The sequence below is a fragment of the Oryza sativa genome, chromosome 6 (genome assembly GCF_034140825.1).
Source record: "Oryza sativa Japonica Group chromosome 6, ASM3414082v1".
NCBI classification, from domain to species: Eukaryota; Viridiplantae; Streptophyta; class Magnoliopsida; order Poales; family Poaceae; genus Oryza; species Oryza sativa.
Genome location: NC_089040.1, coordinates 12,259,675 through 12,278,219, shown reverse-complemented (window position 1 = coordinate 12,278,219; position 18,545 = coordinate 12,259,675). Strand labels below are relative to the sequence as shown.

The 18,545-nt window shown below is 36.0% G+C and overlaps 2 protein-coding genes across 3 annotated transcripts; both read left to right on the top strand.

The window, feature by feature from the left end:
- The first annotated feature begins 1,649 nt into the window (after positions 1-1,649).
- Positions 1,650-11,848, top strand: LOC4340872 (probable methyltransferase TCM_000336). 2 transcript variants are annotated; one of them, XM_026025979.2, is made up of 4 exons: positions 1,650-2,015; positions 10,354-10,764; positions 10,863-11,129; positions 11,371-11,848. In XM_026025979.2, the coding sequence occupies exons 1-4, from the start codon at positions 1,947-1,949 to the stop codon at positions 11,725-11,727; spliced, it is 1,104 nt and encodes a 367-aa protein (XP_025881764.1). In that variant the 5' UTR covers positions 1,650-1,946; the 3' UTR covers positions 11,728-11,848. The 2 variants fall into 2 exon arrangements, with proteins under 2 accessions (XP_025881764.1, XP_015641879.1); XM_015786393.3 differs by lacking the exon at positions 1,650-2,015 and adding an exon at positions 5,634-5,747.
- A 2,941-nt stretch (positions 11,849-14,789) lies between these two features.
- Positions 14,790-17,996, top strand: LOC9267198 (uncharacterized). The gene is made up of 2 exons (XM_026026008.2): positions 14,790-14,982; positions 16,906-17,996. The coding sequence occupies exon 2, from the start codon at positions 16,981-16,983 to the stop codon at positions 17,827-17,829; it is 849 nt and encodes a 282-aa protein (XP_025881793.1). The 5' UTR covers positions 14,790-14,982; positions 16,906-16,980; the 3' UTR covers positions 17,830-17,996.
- The last annotated feature ends 549 nt before the right edge of the window (positions 17,997-18,545 follow it).

Genomic DNA, 18,545 nt, shown 5'->3' with positions numbered 1-18,545 from the left:
ATTTATTTACATATATACTATTATTTTCATCTAGTCAACTTCCATATAAAACACAGAGGAGAGGAAGTAGGCTTTTCTTTTTTTTGGGGGGTGGGGTGGGGTGGGGTGGGGTGGTTGGTAGTGTTGTTGCATGTACGTAAATAAATAGTGGGTATATCGGTTTAAGTGAAAATTCAATAGTGATAGATTTTAATATTTAAGATTATTTTTCTCACTAAAGGGAGATGGCAATAGAGTTGGAGCGGAATTACCTTGAAAAATGAATGAATTTAGCTATGCATTTTTATATAATCTATGTTGTTAATTTTCTTTTCTTGACATTTAGTGAATACTTTTATTATATAAGATAGCACTTGGCATGATATATTTTATGGGGCTTTGTTTTTTTAAGTAAGCACATTTATATACAAGCACAGGTCGAGAGAAGTTTTTATTTGTTTTTAATCTTTTCAATAATAAAATCCGAACCTTTTGACCATGATATCTCTTCCGACGTGATAAAACAATACTGCCACGCTAACCAATCAGGATGGCATGGCGAAACCACAATGTCACGCCAGTCAGAACGTGACCAAATATATATACTCCCTCCGTTTCAGGTTATAAGAGTTTGTTGCATTGCTCACATTTATATAGATGTTAATGAATCTAAGCACACATATATATCTAGATTCATTAACACACACACACACACACACACACACACATATATATATATATATATATATATATATATATATATATATATATATATATATATATATATATATATATATATATATATATATATATATATATATATATATATATATATATATATATATATAAAAGTAAATTAACTAGTGCTACATGGAGTATGGGCTCCAAGATTCAAATTGAGTATATACCCAATTTGAATGAGTATGAAATTTTTTTAAATGTTTAGATATGAACATTAACTTCTTTACTAACAAGTTCAAACAAGTTTGAACTGAGTTTGAACTTTTTTTTTTGTTAGATTTTGATTCTAGGTATATAACATCCAAACATATAATTCGTTAGATATGTAATAATGAATTGTGAAATAAAGTTGAGTTTGAGTTGTTTTGTTGTTAGGTATTTGTATGAATCAAATTCATATACCTAGATATATACTCATAATTTGAAAATTTTTAAAAATTTGAGAGAATTTGTGTGTTTTATAGCTTGGAGCCCGGACACCATGATAATCTAGTAAGACTGTTGTGGCAATATTGTACTGAGTGTGGCTGAAAGGTTGATATTTGGAAATAGTTTTGTGGGAGTTTATTTTTTTTAGATAAAACTAGAAAAGGTTTAAAATAAATAGATCCTAACAAGGAGGGAGGTCGGTAATGCCTTTTTTAGGTAGGTACGTATGTAATAAGGTCAGATGAGAGCGATTAGTCGGCACTAATTATTAGCAAAATTTACTACATGACAGAAAAAAATATAATTTATTGTGGGACATCATAGAAACGTTAATTTGCCTAAGAACACTCTAAAAGTGAGGTAATTAGCTGTAAGACACCGGACGCATTAAAGTATAATATTCACCCAATTAATAAGAGAGAAACCACATCAAATGACAATTTTGCCATTATCTTCTTCTCTCTTTTTATAGTGTTCTTCCGATGCTTCTCAAAAGAAGAATAAACACCAAACCAAATCAAATGCGTCGGCGAGCTGCCCCGTGCACCCGCACGGCTCCGCGCAATCGAGGCACACCCCGCGCGCCGCTCGTCGTCACGCACATAGGCATGGTGTGTTGACCGTCGCGAGCGCCTCCATTCGCGTGACCACGCCGCTCTCCGGCTTGCACGCCACGAACCGCATGCCACCCACGCGCGCCGAGGCTCACCCCAGCGACGGGCATATCGATGAGCTTCCGTGCGTCCATCGTCAACCACGTTGGGCGGCTGAAGGCACCCTGCCCCATGTTGTGATACATGCACACGAGGTTCTCATCTTGGAATAGCAGCGTGCAGTGTCGGGCGAAGACTAGAAGGAAGACAAAGGTATGGACAAAACGGTCATTTTATACGGATTCTCTCTTACTAATTGATTGGATATTATATTCTAATACGTCCAGTATCCTATAGCAAATTAACATACTTTTAAAGTGTGCTCGAGTAAATTCACTTTTTTACAATGTCTCACAACTAATTACACTTTTTTAGGTGTTCTATAGTAAATTTTATCTTGATTATTATAGTTCTAATATATTGGTTGGAGAGGTGATTTTTTTATTTAACCCACCATTTAATTAAAATCAGTAGATAGATGTTTTAGTTTTTTACTATTTTTATATTTTTAAAATTTATTACAATGCCACATGGCTTAGGAGTGGTACGTAAAAATGTTTAATTAATTTTTAGTTTATAATATGTATTGATAATATTTTTTTCACTCAATCTTACCCCCAACAACCTTCTCCCTTCTCAATCCTCCCTTTAGTAAGAGATATAATTATCTTATTTTTCTTATCATTATCTATAAAAATATAATGATTTTATTTTTCTTCATCCGTTATTTGGAAAAGAAAAAAAGTATTTATATTTGTGGACGGCGGCAGTTAGACCATGGCTGCGTTACTGTGAGTGAGTCAACCGTTTTGGTTGGACTAGTACAATTGTCGTGATGATTACTCCCTCTATCCAAAAGTGACAAGATGCCCGATGCATTTTTAGCAGCTATTACCAAATACTACCATAATACCCTCATACAAGTACACGATTCATTCTATCTCTCCAATAAAAATACCTTCTTTTTTGCACAAGTACTCTCTTCTGACAGGGCAGAGAGCATCTTTTGAACGAGATAGAGAGTACTACACTAGGCGAGAGAAAAGAGAGAGGAGAGAAGCTTTTGCGTGAACAAGTGGATTTTCTCACCTGCAACTCAGTGAAGGTTTGCGTGCAGAAATCGATTCTTTCTGCTACAAACGATCCCCTCTACAAATCGGTTCTTTCTGGAACGGGAGGTAGTTCAGAATTAAGTTGTGTGTAGGCACAGTTGGGTTTGTAGAATTAATTACGAGTGATCTTATCACGCCAGCTCGGCCTGTACATAGACCGTCCATATTGTGACTACTGACTCGCTACTCCCTCCATCTCATAAAAAATCAATTCATTTTTTTTTACAGAGAATTGATGTAGTATATAAGAGTGTGGAATCTTTAATATTTTTTAAACATTTCTATTTTTTAATTTTAAAAATTAACCTCCCACACTTAATCGAAAATTCGAAAATTTTAGCCCTGCCATCGCATATGACGTGACAAAACAACACTATCATACCACTCGTAGTGAACAAAACAATAGGTGTGTTTAGTTCTAAAGTTTTTTTTCCAAACTTACAACTTTCCATCACATCAAACATTTCATACACACATAACTTTTCAGTCACATCGTCTCCAATTTCAACCAAATTCTAAACTTTAGGCCAATCTAAACACAGCCAATGCTATCATGCTAACTAGGCCGACGTGACAAATAATTTTGTGCCAATCAAATCGATGTGTGAACATTGTTTTGTCATGCCAATCTGACTGGCATGGCGGAAAGATTGCAATCTGAAAATTAGTTCTGGATGAGATTTTTAAAATAAAAATTAAAAAGGTTAAAAAATAATAAATATGTTGGTTGCTAGGTGGCAATGGATCGAAGAGCTGTTTTACCTATAATTAATACGTTCCAATATATCTAAATAATAAACAAAATATTAATAAACCAACATGAAGTTACCTTTTCTTGTTGTAAAATGTGAGTGGTTACAAGAGCATCCTAACTTCGATGATATATATCAATATAATGACTGCAAAAGTTGGATGATTTGAATGTGTAATGGGAACCAATCTGAATTGCTTATATAAAGAATCTGCTATAACTCTAGGTCATAACCTTTTCATGCAACTTCTATCATCTGAAATAAATCTTGACATAAAAATATAGAAAAGGTGCTCCACATATATTTTCTCTGTTTCAGCTTTTCTATTTTTTTAAATATATATTTTTGTTTACTTTCAGCAACGATTCTCCAATATACAGGAAAACATTAGTCAATATCAATAATATGTTTTGATAATTTCGCACTATCCCCATGATTTTCACTTTGCGAAAATAGCCATAATATTAATCTATCAATATCTATATCTATATATACTCTTCTACCCAAAATAGGGAAAATTGGAACCATGCCATTATAATTTTGCAAAATTTGAAATATGCCATCCTAACCCATATGTCATTGACTCATGTGGGTCCTAATTTACCCTCTAAAATAAGGCAGTGGTGGTGGAAACTGACTCTACCACCTACGAACTCTATTTTTATATTTTTCTTACCGACATCTCCTTATGTATACTTCCATATTATTAGAAGATAGCTAGTGATTCTACATTTTAATTTGTGATTATCTAATCATCTCTAAAATCAAGTTTATTTATATAGACAAGTGCATGCATATAATTTACATTTATCCGTAGCAAAAACACTGGTATTTAGCTAATTGAACACGAAATTCACATCAAAGACTAATGCGGAAGACCACATATAGTCTGATTGTCACATGGTTAAGCAATTTGCCTGTAACATATTTGTTCAACTCTCATATATATATATATATATATATATATATATATATATATATATATATATATATATATATATATATATATATATATATATATATATATTATGTGTTATGAGTTGCTTTTGTAACACAACATGTGCATGTGATTGTGTCTGCACTCGTTAATTTATTCACCTTACTTAAATAAGAAGACGAAACATGTGTTAATTACTGATTTATTTCTCTGTAGCACAGTTTTATGTGCTACTGTCATGTACGGACACGGTGGGCAACGACTTGAGAACGTACCCAATTAAGGGGCGCGCGGCAGTAGGGCAAATATTCGGCATTTTTTCTGCACCACAAAAGTAACATTAACTGACATATGTCAGCATATATACTCACTAACCTATCATAGTTAAATTGTATACGATAGATTTACTGAGTTGAGCACTCTCAGTGATCCATCTTAGCTAGAGTCAATTCAGTTAAATAGCATGCATGCTACTCCAACCAGTCCATGCATGAAGAGACTCTCTAGATAAAATATGAGTATATATATGATAGCATCCATATCCATCTCAGCTAGAATTTTAGTAGAATCAAAATCCCGCCTCTTTTATTCTACATTTATTCACATGTAGATGTACACGGCTAAAAACAAATAAGTTTATCGGACAACAGGATCCATTTCACAATGCAAGTCATTCTAACATTTCCTATCCAGATTCATTAATATTAATATAAATGTAGAAAATACTGGAATAATTTATATTGTAAAACGGAGCGATTACATAATATGCTCACAAGTCCACGCTTATTTTGTACAAATTATTAGTAAGCGGATTATTGTACAAACTTAGCCGCACATGGGCATGGTTGTCAGAAATATTAATGAATGATTGGACAGTTTATTGTACAAATTAATTTTAAGCAACAAATATATCTGTCGGTAGTAAAAGAAAATCATTGTTTTATATTTCTGACATCAAAGGTCAGCTGACAATAAAGACCACACAATGGGCGACTTGTAAGGCTATAAATAGGTAACTCAGACATCATATATCGTAGCAAACACATTCAGATATTAGTGCAACTGCGCCATGACCACCAAAGAAATTCTCCATATGAATGCAGGGCATGGCGAAACTAGCTATGCTCGCAACTCCACAGTTCAGGTATGTGTGTGTGTGTTATATATATATATATATATATATATATATATATATATATATATATATATATATATATATATATATATATATATATATATATATATATATATATATATATATATATATATATGTTCGTTGGCGATAGGCTTTGGCTGATTTCTGAGTCACAGTACGTACAGTTGTACATATTTCTGTGATGAGGAGATGTTAGTTGAATTGTATAAGTTCTTTCTGATCTGCATGAAATGATCGTGTTTTGATTATTAATTGGATAATTGAAAAGTAATCGAAGCCCCTGCTTTCCTGTTCTTATCTTTTTTAGTTTTGAAAAATCCGGTATTTAATACATAGTTAAGTTGACGACAGTTGATTCTTATGCTAAAAGAACTGAAATATGACAGAAATTGCTTCAAAAGTCTGGCCAAATGTGGTGAGTACACTTGGGGTCTTCTTGGATGTTTCTGTATTTTTATCAGTTGTAAATTTCCTGTGCACCAAGAAATACAACCGGATTTTCTAAATAATAGTATTTGCCACTAATTAAGAAAACAAGTGTTTGCTAGGTAGTAAGATATTAAAGAGGCTTTGTTCTGAGAGAGAGGTCCTAGTTTTGATTCTTGTCAACTGTATATATGTGCGTATATTGTGTGAAAAATCATATAAGTTGCAGGAATTGAAGTGTGAAAAATAGGTGCACCCCTGATCCCCTATATGTGCTGGTTTGGTGCTAATGATATATCCTCGTTAGCTCCGCTATTGTATAACCGATAGCTACAGTGGTTTTATAAACTGCTGGCGTTTTTCTACGTGTGATTCTAAATTTCTGTTCTTTTTCTCACATATTTCTCCTGTTATTTTTTTCTTAAATATTGATCTTATTTGGTTTGTTTATTTTATTGTATTGTCCTTGGAAACCAATAGTTATAATAACAACAGTAGCAAGAATAGTTTGTCATTTTCTTATTTTAATATAATTAGGAATCTATGCTGCTTGTACCAAATTAGGTGTTATTCAGATTGATGCCATTTTCAACCATATCATTTATTGGTATAGTTATCAAAAATATGTCTACGTTTAGTTTGTTGCCAACCTTTGACAAATACAGAAGAAATCCTGTCAAAATTTTAGCAATATTATCAACTTGCTAAAATTTTGGTATTGCCAAAATTTGGTAAGGTTTATTTTGGCTATAATCTGAACATGCCTTAGTGTATATGTGTATGAATGTCTATCTGTTGTATAACTTATTGTAGCCATAGATATATGAATAAAAATTATAGAAAATAATATGTACACCTAAATTTAACTCAACTATTGATGTGCATGTTTGCTACATATATATATACACATATATACATATATATATATACATATATATATATATACATATATATATACATATATATATATACATATATATATATATACACATATATATATATATATACACATATATATATATATATATACACATATATATATATACATATATATATATATATATGTATATATATATATGTTCGAAGAGAAAGCACAACAAATGTTGTATGGATTTACACTAGTGAACTATCATGATGTAATCATGTAATATCTCACAAAAGTTCTATGCGTTTTTTTAAATTCATACTACCTCTAAGTCTCAATTCGAAATGGGTGGGGTTGGTGACCCTTTTCTGCGTGTGAAAAATCATTACCACATAATTAGTTGAGTATTATATTTCACTTTTATAAACTTAACAAAAGTTAAAAAAAGTATTTTATTTGAATTTTAAAAAAAGTTTTTCCTATTTTTTAAAAATTAAACACAACCGTTTGTGCTGTTCGGAAATCGTGCTAGTGGAGTAGCCCAACCGAGAATATATGTTCCGAACGTGCCAGTTCAAAACTTTGCTATAACGGCCGGTTTTTAACCTGCGCTAATTAATATAACAAGCAGGGATACTGTAATTGTATTATTGCGGCTGTATAGCCGACGCTGTCAGGGACCATCCGTTCAAGTCACGAAAACTGGCAGCTATTGCTATCCCGAAGTTTGATTTTTTTTTTCGCTCCAGAAAAATAAGAAAAATCTGTATCTTGATCCTGCAGGGTATGTATTAGTGTATATATATGAAAGACACAAATCGCACATTTATTTTCATAGTTGAAATGCCAGTATGATTAATTAGGCCCGAAGACTTTTTCGTCCACGTGTAGCCAGCTTACCCCACTGATTACTTCATAACACACATGCTTTTACTTTGACTCTTCTAATATGAAACTTCGACCTGTTAAGAAGTCATATACGAAAATGCAGGTCGACTTTTTTTTAGCCGCGATCACTTATGTCTGCCTACAAACTTATATAGGGGTACTCGTTGTTTCTAGAGTAGTGTTAGATAACTTCAAACAAAAACATCGTTCAGATCTGTAACATTCACATAAAGCTCATCTCTATTGGAAGGTACGAAGAAAATTTAAAATTGGTACCACTAAAATATATCATAATATTTACGATCCTAAATAAAAAGAAGTGGTGAACTATAAAATGCTAGTTGGGCTCTACAATTTTATTATAATGTTTATATTCAACTAACTTCATACCACAATGATATTATATGTTTTTCTAAAAAAAACATACCTTAACTTTGGTACTTAACATTACGAATCAAGTCGTAAACTCCCATTGTACAACAGTTCCTCTGGTCACAAAAACATCTCTTTGTAGAAGCACATCTAATCAAATTTTCAATAGTTTGAAGCTTGGATTCATGTAAATCATATGAAACAGTCCAAATACACTCTAAATTTTGATTGGAAGTTCATCTAGCACCTTGAATATTAAAATAGTTCATCCATATAATCTCCTAGGTTGTTTTGTAAAGTGTTTTTTTATCTAATCTAGCTACATATACGTTAACAAGTCTGATCATCACGTGTCATATAGATTGTACATATATGTGTGTGTGTTTTAAAATATCCTTTTAAATCATTATTTTTATCCACTTGCTCGTTCTCATTTACAAAGGAATAACAACATAATAATAAGCATGACAATATAAGTACGTTATATGTAAGAGCACACATTAATATGGGGGTACAAAGTGTGGGGCACACATTAATCATATCAACTAAAGAAAATTATCGCAAAATATAAAACACCCCTTATAATCATAATAGGACCCACCCACATTAAAATAGAGGAAAGAGAGAGGTGTATCTTGACACAATTTATCAGGCACATAAGAGTCCCAAAACACTCCTTTTTTTTTATTTTTTTTCAAATAAGACGAGCGGTCAAACGTTGGACGTAGAAACCCACAACTGCACTTATATTGGGACACACTTGTATTATAAAGTTCATAAATTTTAGAGGATGTTTTGGGACTCATATGTCTGATAAATATAACTTCATCCAAATTTTAGAGTGTATTTGGACTTTTTCATAGATCATATGTATCCATGGAGAGTGCTTTAGTGGTCGGTCTCTGTGCAACATTTGACCAACTGTCTTATTTGAAAATTTTATAAAATATTTTTTAAAAAAATAGTCATACATAAAGTACTATTCATATTTTATCATCTAATAACAACAAAAAATACTAATCATTTTTTTTTAAATAAGACGGGCGGTCAAACATTGGACACAGAAACCCATAACTACACTTATTTTATGACGGAAATAGTACTAAATTTTAATCTAGCTTTATTATTTATTTCTGCAAAAATTGGAAGACAATATAATTATAGTTTGGAATAGATCTCATGACAGAAGTAGTATATGAACCTGGTAATATTGTACAAAATTAAATAATAAACTTCACAAAAAGAGAGAGGGGTAAGGGGTGAGGGAGAGAATATGACATATGGTCCCACCCTTTTTTAGCAAAAAAAAATACTGATCGGACTGCCACGTAGTACCAAAACCACCCCGGATTGAGTTACGGGGGGTAATTCGTCCGATATTAATAGTTAAGGGTGAAAGATATCTGGCTTTCAGGTCTAAGGGGGTAATTCGTACTTACCCAATACTTTAAGAGCAAGTTTAATAGTGTAGTCAACTACTGGCTCTAAATCTTTTATAGCTAATCTAATAGCCCATTTATACAATAGTTAACTATAAAAATATACTACATCATTAATACCCGGTCCCACCTCTCATACACACGTAACATCTTGGAGGTCGTGTTGCAGCCGGCTATAAATCTGCAGCCCGCTTTCTTCTCTCTCTTATCTTTTTTTCTCGATATGTGGTTATAGCTGGCTTATAGCCTACTATTGTACCTGCTCTAAGGATAAAATTCAGACTTTTCCCAAATAATTAAATATTCCATTCGTCCTAAAATATAAGCACTTTTAGATTTTGACACGGTATTCGAGATTCTACTTTGACCAACGATATCTATAAAAATAAGATGTTTTAAATAAAAAGAGTTGCATATTGTGATAGTTTGTTTAATTATAAATCTACTAGTAACATCAATTTTACATGATTGATCTTTTTTATATTTTTCAATAGCCAAAATTATAAATATTTGACTTGTCACTATGATAAAATTGTTTATATTTTAGGACGGAGGGAGTAATAAACTTCACAACAAACCTATCTAAACAATTGATTTTATGCAGAAAACAGAGCAAGATAGAATGAAGATGCTGATAAATGAGGCCATCACAGGCTTATGCGAACCGACGAGCACCATTCTCCCAAAGAGCATGGCGATTGCAGACTTGGGCTGCTCCTCAGGCCCGAACGCGCTAACGCTTGTCTCGGCTGCTCTCGATGCTATCCACCATCACTGTGCACAGCAGCAACAGCCACCGCCAGAGGTGTGCGTCTTCTTGAACGATTTGCCCAGCAACGATTTTAACTCCGTCGCGAAAAGCTTGGCGACTCTGAAGCACAGCCATGGCGATCTAGACGATCCGGTTGTGATCACCGGAATCGGAATGATACCTGGGTCATTCTACGAGAGGCTATTCCCCTGTGGCTCTCTGCATTTTGTTTGCTCGTCGAACAGCTTGCACTGGCTATCAAAGGTAACTATAATTCTTGATTAAATTGTTCTATGAAAGTCATTCTACCGATGAGTATAATGGACCTTAAGATGTGCATTTTGTAATTAAAAAAAAAACAGGCTCCAGATGATCTTAAGGAGGGTAAAATACCTATGTATGACATGGTTGAACATCTTAGGGTGTCGAGGCGTGCAGCTGTTAGGGATGCTTATGCTCGCCAGTTCAGGAAGGATTTCACGCAGTTCTTGAGCTTGAGGGCTCAAGAATTGGTGACGGGAGGCCGGATGGTTATCTCCTTGTATGGCCGGTGCTCGGAAAACCCTATCTCAAGATCCAATCAGGCATGGCAGGTGGTAGCAGTAGCTTTGAATGACATGGCATCCAGGGTGAGCACATGTTTAGTTCTCCGTGCCCTCTTTTTTTTTTAGGATAACGGAAGCTTAATTTATTGCATTCACTTTGTTACATCAAGTCGTCTGAGATTCCCATGCCCTTTGTCTTATATTTGTTTGCGCTGGGTTACTATAGTAGCAATATATTGCTATTTAACCACAAAGGAATTTTCGTTGTGGACATATATATTACCTCATGATAGGATATTTATGAATAATCAATTCGCTTTTGTAGGGTATCATTGACAAAGAAAAGCTCGATTCCTTCTACATACCACTCTACGCACCTTTGGAGAACGAGGTGAACGAAATCATTGAGGATGAGGGTTCATTTGAAATCAACAAGATGCTAGTGCGAAATCCATTCAGCGGCATGGACGACGCCACGGTCAGTCCAAAGATGATAGCATTATCGATAAGAGCAGTATTCGAGTCAACGGTTGTTCTGCATTTTGGATCATCAGAAGAAATTATGGATGAGTTTGCCAAAACGGTTGAGCAGAAGTTGAGCTCTGGATCAGCCTGGCGAGCCGTACTTGCTGCCGAGTACCCTCTCGTTTTGTTGTGTCTTTCACTCACAAGAGTGATCTGATATCTTGTTGTGCTTCTTTTCTTTATGTCATGTGTGGAACACTGCCCCCATCTTAAATGTTTTGTTTAGTCACATATATACTTATCAAATAAAAGCCTTTTTCCGGGCTTTCTCAGGAGCATATTAATCAATTTTACAATTTTTTTGTGTGTATGAGTATAGAAATCCTATTAATATATGAAAAGGAGAATACAACCAAACACCATGCAGGACACACAATTAGCATAATAGAAACCGCCTCATCAGAGCAGTGATACTACTTTGAATCACAATAATTCATCACCGATCACCGCCAATTCATATTACGAACCAGCAGTAAGATTACTTAGGTTCCATATCGGTTCTTGTTGAGAACAGAGAGTGAAATATGTATCAGCTGCCAGTTCTTAACATGAATCAGTAGTCATACTCAAAACTAGTTCATGTTAATGAACCGGTACTGACAGACACATGTTGATAATAAACAACAAAACAGTTATACCGAAACGACTGGACCGTCCAGTCCATTAAGTACCCAATACCTGTAGTTTTTTCAAAAAAAAAAAAGAACCGATGATTTTTAATATAGATAAAGACAAACTTTATATCAAGAGATTTTTTACTGTACTTCAGGGTGTGCAGTACTAAATCGGGACCGTCGATTTGGCAACATCCAACAGTTGAAAATAGTCTGTACCACGTGGGACCGTAGATCCTGATTGAGACGGTACGGTAGGTGGGAGGGTTGTTTTGTACTTTCGCATTCTCTTCCACATTACGCACGCGGCATCTCTTTCGCTCTCATCTCTTTTGCGTTCTTTTCCTTCTCACCGCACGCGGCATTGCAGTGAGAGAAGGGGCAATACGAAACGAACCGTAAATCTCCATCGCATGGTTAGGCCTAGATCCTAGTTGCAGCGCAAATTCCATTCGATGGGTGAAGGTCAACGCCGGGAGCTCGGCGATGGTTGCAGCGGTACCTCATCGGGAACTCGGTGACCCAAATCTATGGCAAGTCAATGTTTGGTGGTCAACGTCGGGAGCTTGGCGATGGTTACGTCGGCGATTCGTTGGGAGGTCGGTGACACAAATCCATGGCCAGTCGATGTTTGGTGGTCAACGCCACCTGCCGCATAAGGTTATGGCGTTGCTGCAGCATGGAGAGCGAGGGCGGTGCTGATGCATAAGGTTTCGGTTTTTTACCTTGCAATTTGTGGGTTTTTTTTTCAATGTTTTGCTCCTGCTACAGATAGAATTAAGTACACAATTCGATTATTTTAGGAGGAATAATAGGTACGATGCATGCACAGTTCTCCCCTTCATTGGGTGGTTAGTATTTTTATGCCCCAATATATGGCTGAGGATGGATTGAAATTAGCGAAACATTATTCACACAGTTGGGGCAATCGGAATTGAATAGCTTCAATGACATGTCTCAAAAGAAAGTTTTCAATACATTTAGATGCAGATATGTTGTTGCATTTATTTCTTTATTAAATATCGTTGGTAACTTCAGATGTACTAAATGATGCATGAAGTTCAGAATGTTCGGACTCTAGACGTCTTATGTCTTCATGGACTGAAATAACTATGTTTAAATCTGAAAACTTCGTTGGATTCCTATAAGCAAAAGGAAATTAATGTTATATGCAGTAAAATGAAAGTGTTAATATAGGTCAGTAGTTTCAGAATATACCATAGTGAAGTATTCGTTGGATAACTATTTTCCATTCCAAGTTTCTATGAACTTCAAAGCATATAATCAGTTAACAATTAAGTTATTGTGTGAAATATGGTTGATGATGTTGCACCTGTCTCTTTGTTGAGGTACATTCTTTGGGAACCGTGGCCAATTAGCAACATTTGTGTTAGTCCAAGATGTGGAAGTACCATTTTCTTTCACCTTGTACACAATATACTTGGCCACACCATTAATCTGAAAACTATCATGTTAGGGCAGATTCAGTTATTATAGGAATGAAAGTAAAAATGAACTTACAATGGATTTTAATTTATACTCCCTCCGTTTTAAAATGTTTGACACCGTTGACTTTTTAGTACGTGTTTGACCATTCGTCTTATTTTCAAAAAATTTAAGTAATTAGTTATTCTTTTCATATCATTTGATTCATTGTTAAATATACTTTCATGTACACATATATTTTTACATATTTCACAAATTTTTTTAATAAAACGAACGGTCAAACATGTGCTAAAAAGTCAACGGTGTCAAACATTTTAAAACGGAGGGAGTATCCTCCTTTGCATTGTACCAATTTGCCCCCATTTGCATGGAGTCCAGGATTTAAATTTTCTAATATCTTGCATTAATAACGATAACGTACCAGTGTGATTTGCCATAATTGGTAGGAACACCTGCAAGAAAACATCATATGTAAATATTGTTTTTTTTCATAGGCATTAAAAACATAATTAGCTCGCAATACCATATCATGATTCATCGTATCTTTTTTTTTTGTTTTGCCTTTGCTCCTGTTTTACCAATAGCACACTATATGCATTTTTTCATAGGCATTAAAAACATAATAAAGTTGTAGGTCACGCCGAGGGCTACAATTTTGATATAAAGTTTGTCTTATTAGAGTTTACATGAAAAAGTTATGAATTATTTTTTAATATATAAAGTTTTTAGACCGTTCTGTTTAGGGGCCGGGGTGGCATAACAGAATAAGTTGGAGGACCTAAATGAGTGATCTGCAAGTTTAGGGATCGGGATGACACAGTTGAATAAGTTTGAGAATCAGAACGGTCGATTTGCGAGTTTAGGAACCGGGATAACACAGCGGTACAAGTTTAGAGATCGGTGATGAACTTTACTCTTGTTTTTTTAGGTTGACTCGAAGCTAAGACCCAGCCGGTCAACCAAACCAGACCGGCCCCGAGCCCCGGGACCAGTACTGTGACCACGTCTGGTTATTTTGGATTCATTGGAGAAGAGGGGAGAGAAGAGTTGGAGACTCGTTCCTTTGTCCTAATCATTGGTCTTTACTCAGTTTTGGGTCGTCTCTTGCAGACGCGTCGTCACTGTGATTATATTACGAGCTGGCCACTTAATTAAGCGTAGGAGCTAGCGCGTTAGGAGACTAAATTTGCCTGATTATAAATAGCTAAGCGCCTTCAGTGCCTGTATATGCTTGCAAGAAGGCAAAAGGCAATAGAGCTCTCACTAGCTACTCACTACTGAAGATACTGATACCCTAGCTTGGGAAGGAGCAGCTAGCTTAGCTACGAGTTCAGCGAACATTGGATCCATCGGTAAATGTCTTAATTATTTACTGTTACTAGCTAGTATGCACTAATTTATCTCGCGAATTATTCTTTTTATATATCATTAAGAATTTGTCCGCCTGTGCAAACTATAATTTGGTAGTGGTGATCAGCCGGATGGTAATGGAGTAATAAACGTTAAGTCATTATTCTTGGAGAGCCGGTAAACACAAACTAGCTTATAGCTATAGGGAGAAATCAAGCAAGATGCATGAATGGAGCATGAAGAGGTCCCGTACTTGATATATACTTTTTCATGGAGGGAAATATCAAAATTAATTTTACAGGTTGGAATAGAACTGAAAATTTATCTTTTTAAATATGTTCTTGACCCTTTGTAATGGTTTTTAGAGTTGTAGGTATTGTCTTAGGAGGTATATACACTTATAGGGTAGAGCTTATATATATTCTGACAAATATTAATTATAAGATACATATACTTCTTTATATATACATCCTGAGGATCGGAAAAAAATATAATGATCTCAAATCGCAGGCTTGTTTTCATTTCTCAATCTGCACTCTAGAGGAAAAGGTCCCACTACTAGAAAAAATATTTTCGGCGCTGTAGGGCTTTTATTTTCGTAAGTCCCACTACCAGAAAAAGCTTTTATTCTCGCATTTTCCACTTTAACCTCTTCCGACTCCTCCCTAAATTTTTCCTTTGGTCCGGTATATACACTGCCATGGTATCAAAATCTTTTGAATTTGATGAACCAGATGAATAACCACCCTGAGTCAAATATATATAGTGCAGATTTCGCACACCTTAAGTGGCCCCATCGTTCAGCCTCTTATCTAGCTGTCAATTTTTTTAAAATTTGTTGATAACTAGCTATTTAGATCGATGGCATGCAGTTGCAAGCAGCGAGAAGATATATATCACCTTGAGGGATAAAATAAATTCCATATCCTACTACTATGGGAAAGTGTTTATATCCTTCGATGGGGCATCCCCTCGTTTCGTATCTGTGACCTAAATAATAATAAAAACCTAAAGAAATTAGCGAGCTAGATTAATATGAAATATATTACTCAATAAACATGCAAGTTAAAATTCTAACTTTTACAAGTTGTAACAAATATAACTACGAATTCAGGATAACAATTTTCAGTTTAATTTATTCTTTTTGTTGTAACTTATAGAAGTCGAATTTGGTTTTTGTATTTTTGTGGAGTGATATATTTCATATGAATTTAGTTGTCAAATTTTTAATAACTATTTAATGGTATGTAAGCAACAAGCGGATATTCTCGAAGGATAAAAATACATATATATAAATATCCATACTACTATCTCAAATAAAATATACAGAAGCCCACGTGTGTCCTACCAACCAACCTCGTGGGCCCCACTCCTCACCTCCATTTGCTCCCCTGGCTGAACTATCGCTGCTAGGGCAGCTGCCCCACATCCCCACAGTTGGACGAGTCTCCTGACGTACTATATGGTAATATTCTTCATTTATTTAAACACCATTCAAATATTTATAAGAAAATGTCACCTAAATGGTTATTAAAATATCTTTGAACAATATAAATATACGTTTCCACAAAATCAAAATTTAAACGCAACTTACACATTAGGACATAAGAAAATAATACAAATCTAATATATAAACAGTACAGCCGAACTTTTTTCTGTTGATTTATATTTGTCGATTATGTTTTTGGTATAGTGATATATATCATGCTATGCAATACATTGATTTTTTTCACAATAAATTATCTTGAAATAGAGAGAAAACAAAGGTGTACGTGGGGAGATCTTCTCTCTTGGGGGAGTAGAATCCATTTCGCTGTTGAAAGAACATGTGAGGGGGCTACTGTGCGTACATGGAGTGGGGGGCACCGGGCATGTGTTAATTAATTTGTTGTTGCAAATGACCTAATTAATCCACTGATTTACAGGAAGACCCACATCAACACTGGACTATACGCTGCATACGAGTTCGGGTGCACCAAGAACCCGCAAGATTGATCAAGATGCCAGCGGTGGAGACGATGGCTCTGTGGGTGGCCGTTGTCGCGCTTGGAGCTCAAATCAAGGGGATGGCGGGGACAGGTAAGCGCGAGAGGGAGAAGGTTCGCCTGCTGAGGGAACAGGCCGAAAATACCAAAAAAATACTCAAGCTATTGGAGGATAAGAAGACGCCGTCGACACCGCCGGACCCGGCGATGGCCGGGGTGCTGTCAGGCCTAAGAGGTGCCCTCGACGACATATCGAGATCGCCGGACAAGAAGCCCGGCGAGCTCCACGCCCTCGACCATCGGATCTCCTCGATCCTACAGCAATACCACCACTACAACCACGTCGCCAGCAACAACATCCACCGAGATTACCGAGATGCTCATGCTCCTCCTCCAACCATGGTGGCGCCATGGCAGCAAGGTGCAAGCACTGACAGTGGTGGCGACTGGGGCCATGTCGTGAGGGGGATTGTGGAAGACGCGCGGGTGACCGTGCAGGGGGCGTGGCACGCGACGCACAACGTGGAGGAGGTGCTCCGCGTGGCGCAGCTCGCGCAGCAGGTGGCCGACCTCATGGAGCGCCCGCACGCGGCGTCGCGGCTGATGCGGGACGCGGAGACGTCGTGGCCGCTGCTGAGGGATGACCTCAGGGACGCTCTCCGGGACGCCCGCTGGGTCGTCTGGTACAGCCAGTGGTATCACCTGAGCAGGATGCCATCCCCGTCGTCGCCGCAAGCCTCGTCGACGTCCTCCGGCGCCGGCGGCTGTCGTCCTCCGTTGCAGCCAGCTGCGCAGATTCTAGACGCGGCTGTGAAGAAGATTGAGTTCTGCCTCCAAGTCCTCCCAGCCATTGGATATAGCTAGTAAATTAACGTAAGCTTAGGTGCCGTTCTTCTGAATTTAAAATCACTACCATTGCACGTGCGTGCGCAATCTTATCGTGCGTGCCCATATGCATAAGGATTTTCTACACCTAGGTACCATGGCACCCATCATTTACATGCGACTCAAATAGTTATTGAAAAAATTAAGTAACATTGGTTGTTATGATCTATACACAAACATACAGAACTAAATTTGATCTATAACTAGAGAAAGAAAAATAACAAAATCAGATAGTGAATAGTAACCATACAGTGTAGATAAAATTTGTTATTTTTGTTTCTTCATTCATACACATCCGCACAGAAGGGGGCATTATGAGTCCGATACGAATACATAAAATGAAGGGTTTTGATGTCCATGTACAGGGTGCAGAAGCACCTACAAATCGGGCGTTGTTTCAGTACTTGTAAGTAAATTGTTTCACCACTAGCTTAACACATGTTTCAGACTATTTAAATGATGAAACACGGTTGAATCATGAACTAAAACACTTTGTTCTGAAACAGGAAACATCAAATTTCAAATATTGAAACATCAACAAATCCACAAGGATCAAAAAAAAAATTTAAAGACCATAAGAAATCCCACTACAACAATTTGATGCAACACAAAGAAACATCGAGTTACATTGGCTGAAACATAAAAAAAATCACGAAAATACCAGTCAGATCTGCCTTCTTCCCTCTCCTCCGATG

Coding starts and splice junctions, on each gene's coding strand:
- LOC4340872 (XM_015786393.3), top strand. CDS start 5,673: ATGACCACCAAAGAAATTCTCCATATGAATGCAGGGCATGGCGAAACT. Junction 10,765..10,862: donor GCTTGCACTGGCTATCAAAG/GTAACTATAATT, acceptor AAAAAAAAACAG/GCTCCAGATGATCTTAAGGA. Junction 11,130..11,370: donor TGAATGACATGGCATCCAGG/GTGAGCACATGT, acceptor TCGCTTTTGTAG/GGTATCATTGACAAAGAAAA.
- LOC9267198 (XM_026026008.2), top strand. CDS start 16,981: ATGCCAGCGGTGGAGACGATGGCTCTGTGGGTGGCCGTTGTCGCGCTT.